Source organism: Aspergillus udagawae (genome assembly GCF_001078395.1).
Source record: "Aspergillus udagawae IFM 46973 DNA, scaffold_2, whole genome shotgun sequence".
Taxonomy (NCBI): Eukaryota; Fungi; Ascomycota; class Eurotiomycetes; order Eurotiales; family Aspergillaceae; genus Aspergillus; species Aspergillus udagawae.
This window is the reverse complement of record NW_025091265.1, coordinates 151,367-168,212: the sequence shown is the minus strand read 5'-3', so window position 1 is coordinate 168,212 and position 16,846 is coordinate 151,367. Positions and strand designations below refer to the sequence as shown.

General features: G+C 47.6%; 7 protein-coding genes across 7 annotated transcripts; 2 read left to right on the top strand and 5 right to left on the bottom strand.

Annotated features, from left to right (window-relative positions):
* Positions 1-1,104: 1,104 nt before the first annotated feature.
* Positions 1,105-1,539, bottom strand: Aud_002371 (uncharacterized protein; the record flags this gene model as incomplete). The annotated part of the gene is made up of 1 exon (XM_043287342.1): positions 1,105-1,539. The coding sequence occupies one exon, from the start codon at positions 1,537-1,539 to the stop codon at positions 1,105-1,107; it is 435 nt and encodes a 144-aa protein (XP_043143277.1).
* Positions 1,540-4,501: 2,962 nt separating this feature from the next.
* Aud_002370 (uncharacterized protein) lies at positions 4,502-5,648 on the bottom strand (the record flags this gene model as incomplete). The annotated part of the gene is made up of 3 exons (XM_043287341.1): positions 4,502-4,547; positions 4,608-5,147; positions 5,212-5,648. 3 exons carry the CDS (start codon positions 5,646-5,648, stop codon positions 4,502-4,504), a joined length of 1,023 nt encoding a protein of 340 aa, XP_043143276.1.
* A 1,478-nt stretch (positions 5,649-7,126) lies between these two features.
* On the top strand, positions 7,127-8,199 carry Aud_002369 (class I SAM-dependent methyltransferase; the record flags this gene model as incomplete). Its single annotated transcript, XM_043287340.1, has 3 exons — positions 7,127-7,641; positions 7,696-8,029; positions 8,083-8,199. The coding sequence occupies 3 exons, from the start codon at positions 7,127-7,129 to the stop codon at positions 8,197-8,199; spliced, it is 966 nt and encodes a 321-aa protein (XP_043143275.1).
* Positions 8,200-8,300: 101 nt separating this feature from the next.
* On the bottom strand, positions 8,301-8,908 carry Aud_002368 (AAA family ATPase; the record flags this gene model as incomplete). Its single annotated transcript, XM_043287339.1, has 2 exons — positions 8,301-8,764; positions 8,812-8,908. The coding sequence occupies 2 exons, from the start codon at positions 8,906-8,908 to the stop codon at positions 8,301-8,303; spliced, it is 561 nt and encodes a 186-aa protein (XP_043143274.1).
* A 208-nt stretch (positions 8,909-9,116) lies between these two features.
* Aud_002367 (uncharacterized protein) lies at positions 9,117-10,100 on the bottom strand (the record flags this gene model as incomplete). The annotated part of the gene is made up of 1 exon (XM_043287338.1): positions 9,117-10,100. The coding sequence occupies one exon, from the start codon at positions 10,098-10,100 to the stop codon at positions 9,117-9,119; it is 984 nt and encodes a 327-aa protein (XP_043143273.1).
* Positions 10,101-12,361: 2,261 nt separating this feature from the next.
* On the top strand, positions 12,362-13,540 carry Aud_002366 (uncharacterized protein; the record flags this gene model as incomplete). Its single annotated transcript, XM_043287337.1, has 1 exon — positions 12,362-13,540. The coding sequence occupies one exon, from the start codon at positions 12,362-12,364 to the stop codon at positions 13,538-13,540; it is 1,179 nt and encodes a 392-aa protein (XP_043143272.1).
* A 1,212-nt stretch (positions 13,541-14,752) lies between these two features.
* Positions 14,753-15,748, bottom strand: Aud_002365 (aminotransferase class IV; the record flags this gene model as incomplete). Its single annotated transcript, XM_043287336.1, has 1 exon — positions 14,753-15,748. One exon carries the CDS (start codon positions 15,746-15,748, stop codon positions 14,753-14,755), a length of 996 nt encoding a protein of 331 aa, XP_043143271.1.
* Between the last annotated feature and the right edge of the window lie 1,098 nt (positions 15,749-16,846).

Below are 16,846 nucleotides of genomic sequence, written 5' to 3'. Positions count from 1 at the left end.
GACATCACCTTGACCCCTTTCAATTCCTAAGCTTTACTGCCTTTGATAGAGTCTTTTATTCTGTCTGTATAGGATGAGTGTACCATAGAAGTTATTATATACGATGCTTAATTGCGTTGCATTCACGGATTCCGGGGATTTATGAGAGCATTGCCCTTGGTTTCCTGCTTTTGAGCTGCGTGGGGCGGTTATCAAACTAGAAGAACCTCTTCTGTCATTCATTTTTCTATTGCAGTGGAGGCCCTCTGAATTCCTTCGTGGGGATTCTATAATTTCCTTTACTCAGATGCGTGTTCATCTTGAGCTTTCCGTGAAAATTGGCCGAATTATCTTTAGGATCAGGCGTGCCATTGAGCCGAGCTTCACAGCAGGTCCAATGAACGGCCACAAACTGGTGAAATATTTATAGAATAAAACAGCCAGAAACAGGTTTTATGGCTGGAGTTATGAACTAGGCATCAGAGCTTGGGCATATACTTTATGTGAGAGAAATTGATGGAGAGCAGAGCATAGATACCATCCTCGCTCCCAGCCCTGAAGCACACATTAAAGTCTGTTATTGAAACCCGCTTGACTCTTTATCCCTCATGATGAGGTCTTCAAGCTTCTCTCGACTTGCTTCCTTTGCTCTCCTCAGTTTGTCCCATGCACTACCTTCACATACAACACGCTCTATGGTAAATGACTGGCCGTCTGTGAGAACCCTGCCACTCTATGCGCCATTTGAATTGCTCAACTGATGGAGAAATCAGATTAAACCATCTCCAGATCTCCAGTGGACTCCTTGCTTCGACAACTTCACATGCGCACGGCTCCAGGTTCCCTTGATTTACGAGGATCCATCAGGGGGAATTATAGCGATTGCCTTTATTAAATTCGCTGCTACAAATGTGACAGAAAACACACAGAATCTGGAGCATATTAGAATTCAAGTAAACCTGACCAACAAGCAGCGTCACTTAGATGAATCATATCAAGGCTAGCAATAAGTTCAACATCAGAGCTGTCGCCAACGGGTTCTGCATGTTGCCTCTTATGTACCAAACACAACAGGGTCTCAGTTTATTCTGCCTTACAAAAAGCCTGTTCCGGTCGGTCACTGAGTTAAGGGGTTCTTCTATCCCCCTCCTGAGGGGCCCACACATCCGGGCGATTACTCATCTGGCTGTCCCTTGCAGAAGTATACTTATTCCAGATATCCAAAACCTGTTCGTATGTCACAGAAGTGACCCCTGCTTCTAGTCCACTCTCACAGAATTCGATATCATCTCGCACTTTCTTGAGGCTATCGGCGTAATTGAGCAGTCGCATAGGCTGCCCCTGGCCCTTGACCAAGGACAGCACACCGGTGATGAGTCCAGTGATGGCACCTAGGACTGCAACGATAATATGGTGATCTCCGCTAATTGCGGAGAGAATAACCAGAGTCGAGGCAATTACTAGCTGAAGAGCCAGGCATGTATATACAAGCATATCAAAAGCGTATAGCTGTCGCAATGCCCTCTTCTCCTCTCTGAGGATCTTTGGGTACATGGCCATGGCATTTTGTGGCTCATGATAGTCAGTTTGCCTCCATCTTGGCATCCAGCGGCACCATTTCTGTACTGGTGCGGTGTCTCTGGTTGTACCACCATCGGTTCCTAATATAGCCTGAAAATTGTCTAGTGTAAGAGACCCGCCCTCGCCTGGCATCGTCACTGGCGGCTGTGGAATAATGGAATGGACAGTGCGATACCTGTTGGCAGACAAAGCTGTGTGTTAGCTGAGCTCATACTGGGGAGGAGATAGGTGACCTTTGGCAGCTTTATGTAAGAAGTACTGGGCAGAAATCTGCGTTCGTATACAGCACTAACGGATTCTTACCGATTGAATAGAGAAAGGGCTAGTTGAGCAGATGAAGAACTAAGCTGTCTTAATCAAGAGACATATTCTTCGCTTGCCCCACAGATTACGTTGATTACCCATGTTTGACAATGACTACAAGACACATTCGTGATAAGGAAGCAAAAGGACCTGTTCGCAGACGTCATACACCTGCAAATCACGCGTGCCCGAGAGCGTAATTACTTTTTTCACAGAGGGAGGGCTGCTGGTGCATGCAGAACGCTCCCTCCTTTTCCTGGTAACCTCTGGTAGATAGTGTTCATCTGTTTCTGTTGGTTACCTACATACGTCACTGGTTCCGTCTCTGATACTGAAAACGGCGATCGTTCCGGAGTACCTAGTCTATGAATTCAGTTTGTCGAGGTTTATTGAATACATGTAAAACTCTAATCTACAACCGACAATCGGACACACTGAAGCACTTTCAGGTCCTTCTAGTTCTCCAAATTACGACACCCGAGTCGTAGGATTTGTTCTATTTTTCCTTTTCCCTTTATATTAAGACCTTCTTGCTCCCTGTAAATTGGGGTATAGAGGTATTTCCCTTCCCTGCTCGTATATGATCTTGAGAGCTGTAGTCAAGCTCTAAGTACAAGTTTTAAAATGTTCTCCTGTCACTCCTGTTTTCTTATCCTGCTTCAGGGAACTGGAAGCTGGGGGAAACTCTGCACCGGGATGTTACATATGTAGCCCAGAAATACCTAGATAATGGTGGCACTCAGCTCGTGCAAAGTCTACTTAGCACTGACGACGACGATGATATCTCAGATGCAGCATTTTGCAGATTTCATAAAAGTCCACCAATCTTACGAAGATGCAATGAACCGCGTAGGTGAGCATGTTGACGACCTGATTGACCATCTGAATTCACTTCTCCCGGACAACTACGCGGTCGGTCTCTGGGGCTATTGTAGGGGAGAGCAAAACAACAAGTCCTTTTCAAACTGCTTGAAATGGAGCGCTTCCTCTTTTTTTTTCAGGGAGAAATTTTCAGTGCCTAATTAAGATAGGCAGATGGAGTGCTCCGAGTTGACCTAACCCATCCTCAAAGGGTACCACCATGTTTTACATTAGGTTATATTCATGTACCTTGCTGGATTCATTGCTGCATCTAAATAGTTATTCTTCTGTCCTTAATGGTAAGTGGCGCCTGAGAACAATATTTCAGGAACTATGTCTCCTAACAATAGGAGCATCTGTAACTGTGACAGTGATATAATAGTTAGTAGTGGATTTGATAAACATCAACATATGGGAGTCACTGTTAGGGTAGGTTCTCATACTGTAGCTGTGGACTTGACTAGCAGTGGCATTTTCAGTTAGCTCTAGTCTATTCTAGGGTATTGAAGTATGTTGCTACAACATCTAATCTACACAGGCTCTCACTTGCAATAGTCAAGGAGATACCAAACACCATAATAGTAAGCTGGCAATTGACATAACAACCAGAATAAATAAATAGCTATCTTGGTATAGTCTATGTTAGAATTACTAGTTGTTATATTAACAATTACATTGTTACACTTTGGGCAAATAGTTGTAGAAGTGAAGCTATATCAACAAAACTATACACCATTAGCAGTCAATTTCTGCAGCGCCATATACTCCTCCTTTCCCATTTTCCCCCATTTTCTATCTAATCCAATATCCGACGCAGTTAGAGCAAAGCCTAGGGGCATCACTGCCTGCTGGTCGACAGCATATGCAACCAAAATTGTGAGTAGACCAATCTGAGACCACAGTCAACTAGTGCATTACTTTGAGCGCAATATAGTACGTACAAGTACCGTGATCGCACATGCACAGAGGAAACAATGTATATCTAGTGCTACGCGACCTTCCGTGGATACTTCTTCATTTAGGGAAGCAAAATTGAAAGATATTCATTTCTCTACATACACGTCCTGTAACAAGTCCTTATATAACAGGACAACCCTCTAAGGCTCACCAGGGGCTTTACTACCAAAGAAACTAAATAAAAGAGAACAGAATAGTATTCCCTAGATGAGTGGCTATACCTAAGTCCTGTGTTCCTGCAACCAGTACGCAAGGTTATATTAGTCTGTTGAGTCTCAGTGGGGGTGGGCACTAATAAGCTATATTAAGTTGTTTTTATATTTCTAACCTCGAACCGGGCTCTATCTTGGAAACTCGAAAGACCTCGTTTCCCATCTTATTTGTCACAATTGAGACTGATCCCGTCGCTCTGAAGAGAGGGTGAGTATCTCAATATTGGATCGTCCAGCAGCCCGAGCTGATCATGTTACAGTGCATACAGAATGTCGTCGGTCTTTCCTGGATCTATTATTTTGACAGGCATCAGTTAGCGTAAGTGAATCAATTTGTCAAGCAGGCCCAAAACACTAATGGACTCTTTACCAGCCGACTGCTATCGCGAGTCTCTCATCGTGCTATTTGAATCATGTTCAGATGTACCTCGATGGTCACCTTCCTGCATCGAACACAACCTGCCAGCCAGATGTGTTGCCATTTCAGGGTTCAGCATCATTTTCTGTTGGACAATAAAGTTCTGCTTGGTATTCCTGAGACTGCTAGCCAAGGCAAATATAAATTGGAGATTCTTGCAAAACCAGATTTTCCTGTTTACACCCACTAATCATATTTCCAGCGGCGGCGTGTCTGAGAAGAGAGTAGCCATCACGCTATACGACCAGTCAGCATTCTATGGAGAGAAGAATAATAACAAAAGAATGATTACTTACGCAGCAGGATAGGGTGGACCTTTGATCGTCACCTTCTCCGCCAGAGATCTGATCTCTTGCACTTCTTCGTCGCTCAACTGCAGTCGTGCAGCCGCCGCATTTTCCTCCATTCTGGCGGCCGATTTCGTACCCGGAATAGGAATGATATCTGGTCCTGTCGCCAGCAGCCACGCAAGAGCCACCTGTGCCGGGGTACTTCCATGAGCATTGGCCACATCCTTCAAGGTGTCCACCAGTTTCAAGATTTCTGGGAAGTTTTCCTCCGCGTATTTAGGGTACATGCGGCGCAAGTCACCTTCGGGTATATCTGCGCGAGATTGAAACTGCCCTGTGAGTACACCACGCCCGATCGGGCTAAAAGCCACGATAGCCACGCCTAGCTCACGGCAGGTCTTGAGGATCTCCGACGCTAGGGATTCGATGTCTAGTGTAAACAGGCTATATTCCACCTGTAAGGCGGTAATAGGGTGCACGGCATGCGCGCGACGTAACGTGGCTGCTGAGACGTCCGATAGACCAAGATAGCGAATTTTTCCTTGGCTGGACATTGAAGGTTAAACCTCGCTTACTTTATATTACGTCAGATCGAGGCTGGATGACTTACTTCTTCAGCTCCACCATAGCTTCAACCGTCTTTTCGATAGGCGTGACTCCATCCACCCGATGGCAGTAGTAAAGATCAATGGTGTCGACCCCGAGTCTCCGCAGGCTTTGTTCACATGCAGCTTTGACATATTCGGGGTCAGAACGGAAAGTGTGCCTTCCATTAGCCTGTCGCTGGAGCCCAAACTTCGTGGCCAAGAAGACGTCATTGCGCTTGCCGGATCGTTTGATCCATTCGCCCACGACTTCCTCGCTGTCACCGTATATGTCAGCCATATCCCAAAAGCGTAATCCTTTGGCATGTGCATGCTCCAAGAGCGCAACTCTCTCGTCAAGGGTACCAGCTGGTCCGTAGAATCCGCCAATGCTCCCGAAGCCGAGACCGATTGCAGAGACGGGGGGCCCATCTCGGCCCAGTGTACGTAGTGGAAGGGACATTTTGATATTTAAGAGGCTCGGAAAGAAGACGAGTGGAGAATAGCCTTGGTAAGTCCAAACAATTCCTGATTTTATACTCAGATAGTCCTTGACGAGCTTTACCCGTTCGGGTTCCCGACTCTCCTTGATCGACCACGCAAGTCCACCGCGGGCGACCTAATTATATAAGGCGACCAACGCAATGATATTTGAGCTTCCCACATGCCATGGAATTAAATATTCAACGACTCTGGTTTCATTGGACAAACAATTGTAATCGACATAACAATGGTGCCTGATACCGAAATTGACGCAAGCACTGTCGAGGAGTTTCCAGATATAGCACAGTATAAGGATTATAAGGATGTGCCTGGACCAGGGTCAGTAAAACAGGGACTCAGTGAAAGATAATTGGAATGAGCCCAAGGACAGGAAAGACCAACAGCGATGGGTGAAGGGGGTTTCTAGTCTGGGTAGACTGATAGATAGTTGGCTTGGATGCCTGCTAGGCACAGCGGGTGCTCCTTTCAGCATCGATATCCATATCGTCGAGGTTCAGATACAGCTTCCGCCGCCATTCGGCTGCAACATGTTTGCGTTCTATCTATCACAGTCAAATGATAGAGATCTCGTCTCCAATCTCCTCTACGTTCCTTCCTGAATGATTTTAGCGAATAGACATATCAGATACCGAGATTGGAGACAGCATAGCTTGGTAGTTGGCGTCAGTTTGTTGTTCATCATGATGAAGATTGTAAGGGTAGATGGGTTGTAGTTGTAGAGATTCTTGGAAAACTGTCAACGATTATAGTCTGATGAGAGACTGATGACTGACTTCTTATTTTCATACATGATGCCACGCTAGCATCTGCCGGGAAGGTCGAGTTAAAATGATAACTTGGACATAACATTGCTGTCGCCATTGCCCCGTTCTCTTGCCCCTCATCTGAAGGAAGCGCTACACTCTGTTTGAGATGATAAGTGAGAGTCGATTGAGCTCGTGCCAGGAAATACGGTGGCCAGGTTCGTCTGAAACCGACTACCTTGCGCCGCCTGCTTGGCTGTTTCATTCAAGACACCAGTAAAATGTCAGATCCGTCTAAGGATTCTAGCTCATAGGGACTTGAGGCATTCGGGTACAAAGATAAAGTATGGAGCATCCGAATGGGAGACTGACTTCAAACTTTCTAGGCAAAGTGTCGAGTGGCACACGGTGTACAGGGTACAAGGAACGACACTATCGTTGCAACGCTTAATGCGCCATAAACCCCACTATCATGGCGGATCAACGGTTCAACAACGGCGAGGCACGGACATCTCGGCGAAATGCCATGATTGGCCACTCGATTTATTCCTTGTGCCAGCAATTGCACGCTGACAAGACGCTGCTACACAGATCCCTGTTCGGTCTTCTAGTGCGTCAGACGATAATATGTCCCGCATATAAGGAATGACCTCCCCTGTCATCCCATCATTTGTCCGCAAACCGCCCCGCGAAAATGACCACCGAGGCAGAAACCATCACCGTTGACTCAGGCGATGACTGGGCTTCAACATACACAGCGACAGACTCGGAAGTAACGTCCCTCCGCAGCAGTGTCTTTGATTATATCTACGAAAATGGGCGACGGTACCACGCCTACCACGCCGGTGCGTACTGGGGGTCGAACGATGAAAAGGCGATAGATGCGATGGATATCTGCCACTTTTTGTACAGTCTCCTTCTCCACGGCGAGTTGCATCTCGCTCCATTGCAGAATCCAAAACGAGTTCTGGATGTCGGGACGGGGACAGGGGCCTGGGCCCTTGAGTTTGCGGATATGTATCCCACGGCTACGGTCATCGGGACCGATCTCTCGCCTATCCAGCCGCGGATGGTACCGCCGAACCTGAGCTTCGAGGTCGACGATTGCTGTGACGAGTGGATGTACCGGGCGCCGTTCGACTACATTCATGTGCGGGGGTTGTATGGTTCCGTGGCCGACTGGGATAAGTTTTACCAGCAGGCTCTGAAGTACGCCGTCGCCAATTCTGGAGTGGTCTAGCGTGCTAATAAAGGTGGTGGAAGACACCTAGTACCAGGCGGGTATATCGAACAGGTCGAGATGGGAGTTGTGCCTACATCAGACGACGGAAGTCACGTTGGAACCGTCTACGAGAAATGGGGCAAAACTAGCCTGGAGAGTGGTGATCGATTCGGCAAAACCCTTCGCATTGTCGACGAGTCCAAGCAGCGCATGATCGACGCCGGATTCATCGAGGTGGTCGAGCGACGATACAAACTACCGATTGGGCCGTGGCCGAAAGATAAGCACCTGAAGACGCTGGGGAAATACTTTCGGTTGGTGATCGAGGAGAGTATGGAGATGTGGGTGATGTACTTGTGGACCAATGTGCTGGGTGTGAGTGCTTGTCACCCTTAATTCTCTCCTAGCGGGTACTGACTCGTTCGCAGTTTTCTAGAGTCGAGGTTGAAATGACAATAGCCGAGATGAGAAAGGCAATCCGCGATCCCAGCATCCACGGTTATATCCATGTCTCGGTGGTGTATGGTCGCAAACCGGACAAGTAGCATTTCAGCCCCCGTCAACGACACAGATGGCGAATTCTACAATATGAGAAGACATCATCGTGGAAAGAACTTCTCAGTCCATATGAGCAGCTAGACCCTATTTAATCCACGTTGATGACAATCTCTCCCTCCCCAACCGGCCGTTCAAAGCCACTAAGATACCGTTCCAACACATCCTCTGTTAGATAGAAGGCCGAGTCTCCATCTTTCTCAGTCAATGCATTCCTAGCTGCTACTCTTCGCCGAATCTCTGTTGGATCGGCGTCCAGATACACCAACACCCAGCGCCCACCCGATTCCGAGATGAGCGCTTTCCACTCATCCCGAACTTGGCGGAATGCGAAGGAGAAATCGAGGATGACGTTCGAATTGCCATGTTCGAGAATATGGACAAGTTGCTGCTTCAATGCTGCTTCAGCCTCGTCTAGATACTTCTCGTAGTGTTCCTTGGGGTAGTCCACGTTGTAAAGGCCATGATGAGAATAGATATACGCGTCAATGGAAAGGCGTGTGAAAGATGGATAGGCGGAGCAGACCAATTTTGCGAGAGTGGACTTTCCAGATCCTGTTGAGTTGGCAGATGCATCTCTGGTGATGGATTGACGTACATACCTGCCACTGCGCATGTCATCAGGACAACTGGGCGAGGATCTGAGGTGCGCTGAATAAAAGGACCAAGGCGAGGAATAGCACCCGACAAACGACTCATGATGCGAATGTGAAGATAGCAAGGGATGGTGTTGAAGTTGGTTGACAAATAGTTGGAGATCAGTACAGGGTTAAATAGTTCAGCGTATGACTCATTTTTACGACCCAACCAGTAGGACCATTTCGTATCCGCATCCATGTATATAGGTAGATCCATGATCATATGGACCATTATACTGGGGATTATCAAAAGAAAAGCCAATACTAAACTACCTGCTCTTGTTTAGGACGTCGGCAAACTTCGTCTCCAGATGATTCTCCAACATCCGTTTATGGCCATCAGAAATCTTCCTGGCATCCGTCAGCGTTTCCGCGTATTTGTCGATCAACTCGTCCAGGCTCTCCTCCTCTCCCCAATCCTCCTGCGCTGCTTCTTTGGCCGCAACGGCCGCCTTCCACAGCGACTCCATCTCCTCAGTCCAACCAAGGGCATCCGCCAGTTTTCGCACCCCATCATCGCACTCGCCCAAGATGTACACATCTTCGGCCCGCTTTCCAAAGTCTCCTGCCGTCTCGCGATTGACTAGCACCCGTGGAACGCCTTCACGAGCCAAACGCGGCAGTCTCGAGCACGGAGCAACCTTTAAGCTCGTCCCCATGACAAGCATCATATCCGCCTCGGATACTTTCTTCTCTTTTTCACAGAATTCCGCAGGGAGAGACTGTCCGAAGAACACCACGTCAGGCTTTACAGCTCCTCCGCAGTCAGGGACCTGACAATACGGGACAGTGCCTGTATTGATTGCGTGTTTCATCAAGTCATCGGGATAGGGAGTCTCGCACTTCCAGCAGCGCTGGGTCCGCCAGCTCCCGTGTGTATTGAGAATCTTCTCCCCTGGGACACCGGCATCCAGCTCCAAGCCGTCTATGTTCTGTGTAAACACAAAATGGAGAAGGTTCTTCTTCGCTAGAAGAGCGAGAAAAGCATGGGTGATGGTCGGTTTGAGGTTGCGAGGATGCCTGGCACGCGCGATGGCGTAGAAGGGCTCGGGGGTATGCCTGAAGTAGTTGATGTGGAAGATGGCTTCTGGATAGGGCAGTTTAAGGGGTTTGAGCCGGTCATAAATGCCAGTCTCGGGCGATCTGAAGTCGGGGATGCCGGCCGCAGTAGAGATACCTGCGCCAACAAGCACAACGATCTGGTGCACCTGGCCGCTTTTAATGAGGTTGGCGATTTTTTCGATATCTGTCATTTTGTCACTGCGAAATGACTCAGAATATTGATGATTGTTTCTGGGAAAGTTGTTTAGGGGATGCTGCGTTCTTATGCTTTGCAACGCAGGCAGCTGTCAGCCTTGCATGATAATCGATCACCACGGCAACCCTCGTCTGGGAATCTGACAATTTGACTTTGGGCAACAGATCATTGTCCGTAGAGCTCTACGGCCAGTGTCTACAGCTCTTCTAAGGCCATCATACTATTGACTGCTCAATGAAGATCCCTTGTTGAAGGCTGCCCAGTATCAGGTCCATGTGACAGCTCTTTCCACTCCGTTTGCCGGCGCCTACTTCAACATTTCCGGAACTTATCGGAATTCTACAATAAAGTACATTATATGAATCGTAGACCCGCGTTCTTAGACCACTCCGCTTGATTGTAGCATCCAATTAATGGTGGGTACAAAGAGATGAACTGTTCCCATGAAATTCTACCATCTTATCAGGTTATAAGCCCGCTTTCCCTGGTAAGCAGTGCATCTGTCTCAGAACTGGCGTTACTCTTCGTCGTCTCTCTAATAAGGGCCTTGTAATCTGATAATTTTAGATACTAGTCGCTATTTTAAGCGCTGTTGCTATGACTGCAATATCCACATCCCAGATAAAAGTCCAGCCCTTAGGGCAGCCACTGACAATCTAGCGTTGCCATTCCTCATGCAGCTGCAACACAGTGCTACTTTACAGACGGCAGTTCCGGCTTAGTAGAGCTGCAGCCCTGCTTTCCGACCAGATTAACGGCCCTTGCTGCGCAATCCATAAATCAAAGGGAGACTCCAGTGGTATCTGCCTGACTAACGGGCTTTGCCTGACCCATGTCTCACGGTATACGGGTCTCGTCCCGCTAATGGGTGCACAGATCTTACGGTGGGAGGGTAATGACTGTCCGAGAGTCTGTCCTAAATGTGTGCGGTTCAACTGTCCTCGATATCCTGTCCGGTGATGGGCTGCTAATACAACCCTTGCCAACAGCAATCCAAGGAAGTTACGGGATTCATATCCTGCCGTGTCCTGAGACCGGCAATGACCATTGTAGTCCCAATGGCTCCAACTGCTGCGACAACGCATTCAAGCTGCAAATGGGCAAGCTGATGCTCTCGACTACCCTGTCGGCTGTCCCTACTCCTCCTGGCACCGCAACCTCACATTCTTGGCCCTTCGCGGTGTTGCATTGCAGAGAAAAAATTCTTGTGTTGACCTGACCACCTACAGCAATTAGCGTCTGTCATGGGTCCCACCCTACACGGTTTCTCTCTTGAAATCTCCTTCAGGTCTTCATAGCGATCGTTCTATTTCCTTATCAACCAAGCCCGTTCCGCCAGATTTCCATCTTAGTTCTCGATCGGGTTTTTCCTTGCAAGTGAGGTGCACAAGCAAACAAGTCAGACTGCACGGATTCACAAGCAATAGTAGTTGACGATAGCACTGGGGTTGGACTAGGCGCATGTCTCGTAACATTATTAGGAGCCATGTGGTCCCAAAGTCGGAGGTACCAGCGAAAGCTACAAGAGAATCAACAACTCATGCTACTCCTGCTGGTGCTGTTGTACCTGTGGCAGAGCGTCCCTCGACCGAAGCTCCGAGAGTGTTTGAGATCGGGGCAGGAGGGTGATCTCAATCAGTCTATACCAAGTGGGATTGTTTCTTAAATGAGCCTTTCATGTGTATATATCCAGATCTGGCCCTTGCAGTCTTCTATCGCCTCTTGGCGTCTCCACTTAATTTTCAAAGCTAACTGGAGCGAATTTGCAGCTGACATGTAGACAATTGTGTCATTTGCGATCTCGTGCTTAGTGTAAGTAGTACATACCAAGAGTGTTCATTAGCATTTGTCTAATATACGGTAAGGATTTGAAATTGCCTATCCACCCGATTAAGTCCCATTCGATGATACGGACGATATAATTGTCTCCGAGACGTTTTGAAAGCATATTTTAGCGGAGTATTCCGGTACATTATGCTCACATTGTATACTAAGGGTTTCGTCATTTGAACTTAGTGTCACATGAATAGACGTACATATCTACACTTTTACTGAATTGAAGATATCTGTCAGCATCAAATCTCAAAATCCCGCAGCGTTTTCTGTGACGGTGATGATTTGACTCATAGAGTTGATCCTAGCTCAATTGGGATTTTGGTTGGGATAGTGTTGTGGGGCAGAAGGGCATGGATAATACTTTATACACGTGCGGATCACGCTCGGCTACGGACCTCATTTCTAATTTCTGGTCTCACCATGGATCCCTTCTCAACATTCCCACCAGAGGTAATAGTGTCCGTCCTTGAATTTTGTACCGACTTTGCTAGCTTAGATGGCTTGCTCAGAGCGTCCACCCGAGCGAATGAAGTGTTTGGCGAATATTACAAGACTATCACTGAGCGGGTCATGAAGAATTGTCCAATTCTCTCCCATGCACTACAGTACGAATTTCGCAATATCATACTCTTCGAATCAGATGGAACATTTACTCCCTCGAGCCTGCCAGAGCTACTAGATGGCGCTTACATAACATCTAGTGTGCCGCCTTCTCTCCCCCATGACCATTCTTTTGGAGCCGTGCGAAAAGCCGTCAGTGTAGCGGCGAGTATCTGTCACGCTGCTTCTGCTTGCATTCATATTCTTTTGGATCGTCTTATGGTCGCAGAGCCTCACCTTGTGGTTGGCTCTCCCAGCAAAGCCTTTGAATGGATAGAGGGAAGATTATCCGAGCCCCAAAGCGAGCCCATCCGGATCACATATCATCCTCCTTCCTGGGCTGAAACATATCGAACACATCGCATTCTATGGACGCTTGCGACATTCAGTTGCGTTTTGCACGCGGCCGGCACACGATGGGACTGGTCTCTAGAGGACAAAAACTCTCTCACTGAGCGATATGTCAAAGAACGCTGGCTGAACTGGCATCTCGAAGAACTCAAAACGATCGCGGAGTGCTTGAGTGTCATTTATTCTAGTGAGACAACAACCCTCGACCACCGTTTCCCTTTTCTGGTGACCATTCCTTCGTTAGAAAAGTCGCTCTCGACTGCTCCGGCACGTTTAATCATACCCAACCCTCCAATCGCGGATAAAGACTGGGAAATAATTTATCGCCGCGCCGGACAACAAAATGGCGCTATAGGCACGTATCGATTCATTTCCGGTTGTCATCGGTCTGTCAATCATCCTCTGAAATATGTGGATTTCCGAGCCTTTCGACGCCTTGGAATCCCGATATGGGATGACTGGCGACTGCATTTAATTGGGTTGATCAACCGGCCAAAACATAGATTTTGTGCAGACAGTTCTGTTTTTGATGATCTGCCGAAGGCACTCGAAAACTGGAATCCGTCTTGCGCACTTTTCACATGGTGGAGCTTAGGTAAAAAAGGGGACAATGATGAGAAGATCGTCCCTGCGCATTCACCAGATTGATCATTTCTATGTGACTCCTGAGGTTCCCTCTGCGGTAGTGTGTGGACAAATTTCTTGCGTCGTGGCCTATGTTGAATGATGAGAATGGCAAGGTTCATGAAGCTCTGGCAGTGCGATTTTGGCAAAGATTTACTGTGGTCGGGATACATAAAAACTGTTAGCGTGATACTTCCTTCCCCAGTTGATGACTAAAATATTGCCACCTTGTCAACACAGCTAATGTAAAGCACTACAAGCCTCAAAATAACACAGCAACGTAGGGGGTATGCCCTCCCTGCGTGTCAATCGAAGACTGGCAGCGCCTACATTAGATCAATCTGCTCATCTAGGAAGGACGGAATTCCATCCCCAGCAGCCTAACCACCTCACGCAGCTGATCGTATGAAAGCTTATGATCATGAGCTGTGACAATGCAGTCACTTATACGTGGTGCTAGCATGAGGCAGATTTGATATAGCCTCGGTCGTAACCATAAGAAAATAAATGTAGCAGCAACAGGTCCTCAAAACCAAAAATTAAGAATCAAATTGATTTTTGGAAAAGGGAAAAGGCTGGCGACAAACCAGAAAAGGCAAATCCAAGCACTAGAATTTGGCCAGCAGGAACTCGGCGTCCTCGGAATCCGAAACCCTAACAAATCATTAGCAAAAGGCGCATCCTATCGGCCACTTCAAAGTAATATTTATCAAATCCCTGGTAGAGCAGAACTTAAAATGTAATGGCCATGCATTTGCTTCCTCTGTCGGAAGCCAATAGATTCGGTATAATTTTCACTGACGCACCGGATTCGAACGCACTAGACGTACCACATTGATCTGCTGTGCGTGCTATCCAAAACGTTGTTTTAGCCCAATAATAAGTATATAACGTGATGATTGAAGATACTAGGCAATCAGAACTACAGAGGAAAAGTGGTCAATAGTGCCACTATGGGGCGGCCCCTTCATATTGTGGGTGCAGGTGCGCTACATTGCTGGTCAATCAATGCAAGCTCACAGACTAATTGTGTTAACAATAAAAAGACGAGGGGCTAAGTAGAATAGCATGTTCACAAAAAAATAGGCAGCCGCAATAGCAATAGGCTTTCTGTATACATAAATAAAAATGGCAGAGACACTTCGAAAGCTCTGCAGCATATTCCAAAAGATGCGCAGATGCTATCTCGGCTGACAAAGAATGTTGAGACGAGTCATGACTTATGCAACAATGGCATCAGACAACCGTTTCACAGTCTCTCTTGCAGTCTGCATAAGTGATTGCAAAGCTGTAAGAAGGGTTGTAATGCAGGTCCCAATACCCATCCCAGATAAGCTTAGTGACAGGCCCGATTTGGCCCCCATTGACGTGTTGGCCATCAATGGATGTAATGGGCATAATGCCTCCAGCAGTGCTGCAAATAAATATCTCATCTGCTTGGAAGGCCATCTCAACTGGGACAACTTGAACGTGGACACTTATGCCGTTCTTTTGTGCAAGTTCTATGACAGTCTTGCGAGTGACGCCCTCGAGCACGCCCCGATCAGGAGTATACAAGGCACCATCTTTAACAAGCACAATGTTATAGCCAGCCCCCTCGGTCAAATTTGCGTCCCCGTCCGTTAGGAAAGGATAGTTAGCATCCCGATCAACGGCCTCCAGCAGGCCACGTATCAAGTCTCCCCACTGCAGGTTTTTGATAGTCGGATCCACCGATCCAGGAGGGACTCGGCGGACCGTTCTTGCAACAATAGCCTTTCCACCGGTCCGTTGCATAGCAGGTGGCATAGCCCAGACGTAAGGTTGCACAAACATGTATATTCTGTTGACAATATCTTTCGGGTCGGCCTGGCGGACAAATTTGAGACCCCGGGTAACGATAAGTTCCACATAGGCGTCGCGAATTTCAGATTTAGCCACCATCTCCACCAATATCCGTTTGATTTCTAACTTTGGCAACGGGAGCTGGAGACGTAGTTTCTTGCAGCTTGCCTCCAATCGATCGATATGTTCGTCAAGGCGGAAGAATCGTCCATCCCAGACAGCTGGCACGTCATAGGTAAGGTCACTATGAAGGAAACCTTGATCGAGCAGTGGAATGCGTGCCTCCCCCAACGGAAATAGGTCGCCTTCGACCCAGGCAATTCCCTGAGAGAAAGGGTTGTTGTTGCTTGCCTCAAGCACGGCTTGCCGGGTTTCATACCCTCCTAGCACTGCATCCATTGAGGCCATATTGAAGTAAATTCGGTCACGGAGTTCAACGAGGATAATGATTGTTGGGTTGGTGAAGAATCGCTTTCACTGCATGCCGTGGGAAGTGATTTTATATTTCTCTGACACACGACACCTGATCTTGTAAGTCCCACCATTACACCCCCCCTCCCCGGACTCACCACCAAACTCGGCTGTGTAGATGCCTTGGATGTGTAAAATAACGCCGGGTAGATAAGCGGCAGCTAATGGTGGGAGCGACTAGATAACGCTTGGCGTCTTAGCGCAACTTCCGATGCTCCTACCTAGCGGTTCTGGAACCACAAATTCCAGAAATATTCGTCTCAGCCAGGGCTAGCAAACATATAACCTATAGATCCGACGGGGACCTAAGATGTAACTTCGTACCCAAAGATACCTACCGCATTTGAACCGAAGACTGGGAGATCTTACTGTCGCATCTCTCCACGGCAATGATATTCCGGATCTATCGCCTGCTTATAATTCAGATACCGCCAAACTTGAAGTATGTCACAGAAGAACATTGTCGTCATTGGGTAAGAGAGTAACGAAGCGGTGACAATAATAGCAAGACAAATTAATTATTTTTTTATAGGGCAGGGGTTGCCGGACTCACTACCGCGCTCATCCTATCTGAACGTAGCGGATACCGGATTATGGTAGCTGCTAAGCATATGCCCGGCGACTATGACATTGAATATGCTTCGCCATGGGCTGGAGCTAATTACATGCCGTGAGCAGAACTAGAATATGTGCGTCTTTGGCAGTCACGGACTCACAAGAGGAATGGCTAGGGTCTCAATACGTGGAACTAGAGCGGCAGAATGGGACAAAAAGACCTGGGCACGGCTGCTAGATCTAGCGCTCACCCGTCCGGAATCAGGCATACATTTACAAGGTGCGCAAATCCTGTACCAAATTGTCCTTACCAAGATAATTTGCTGATCGTATGGAAAGAATGTGAGATCTATAGCCGACCCAAAGATAAAGGCTCCGCCACAGCAGAATGGTTTTCTGAGTTGCTGGCCCCAAATCCCTGGTTCAAGGACATTATCCCCAACGTGAGTAGTAGTTCTGTTTGTCCCCAGGTGCCAAGAC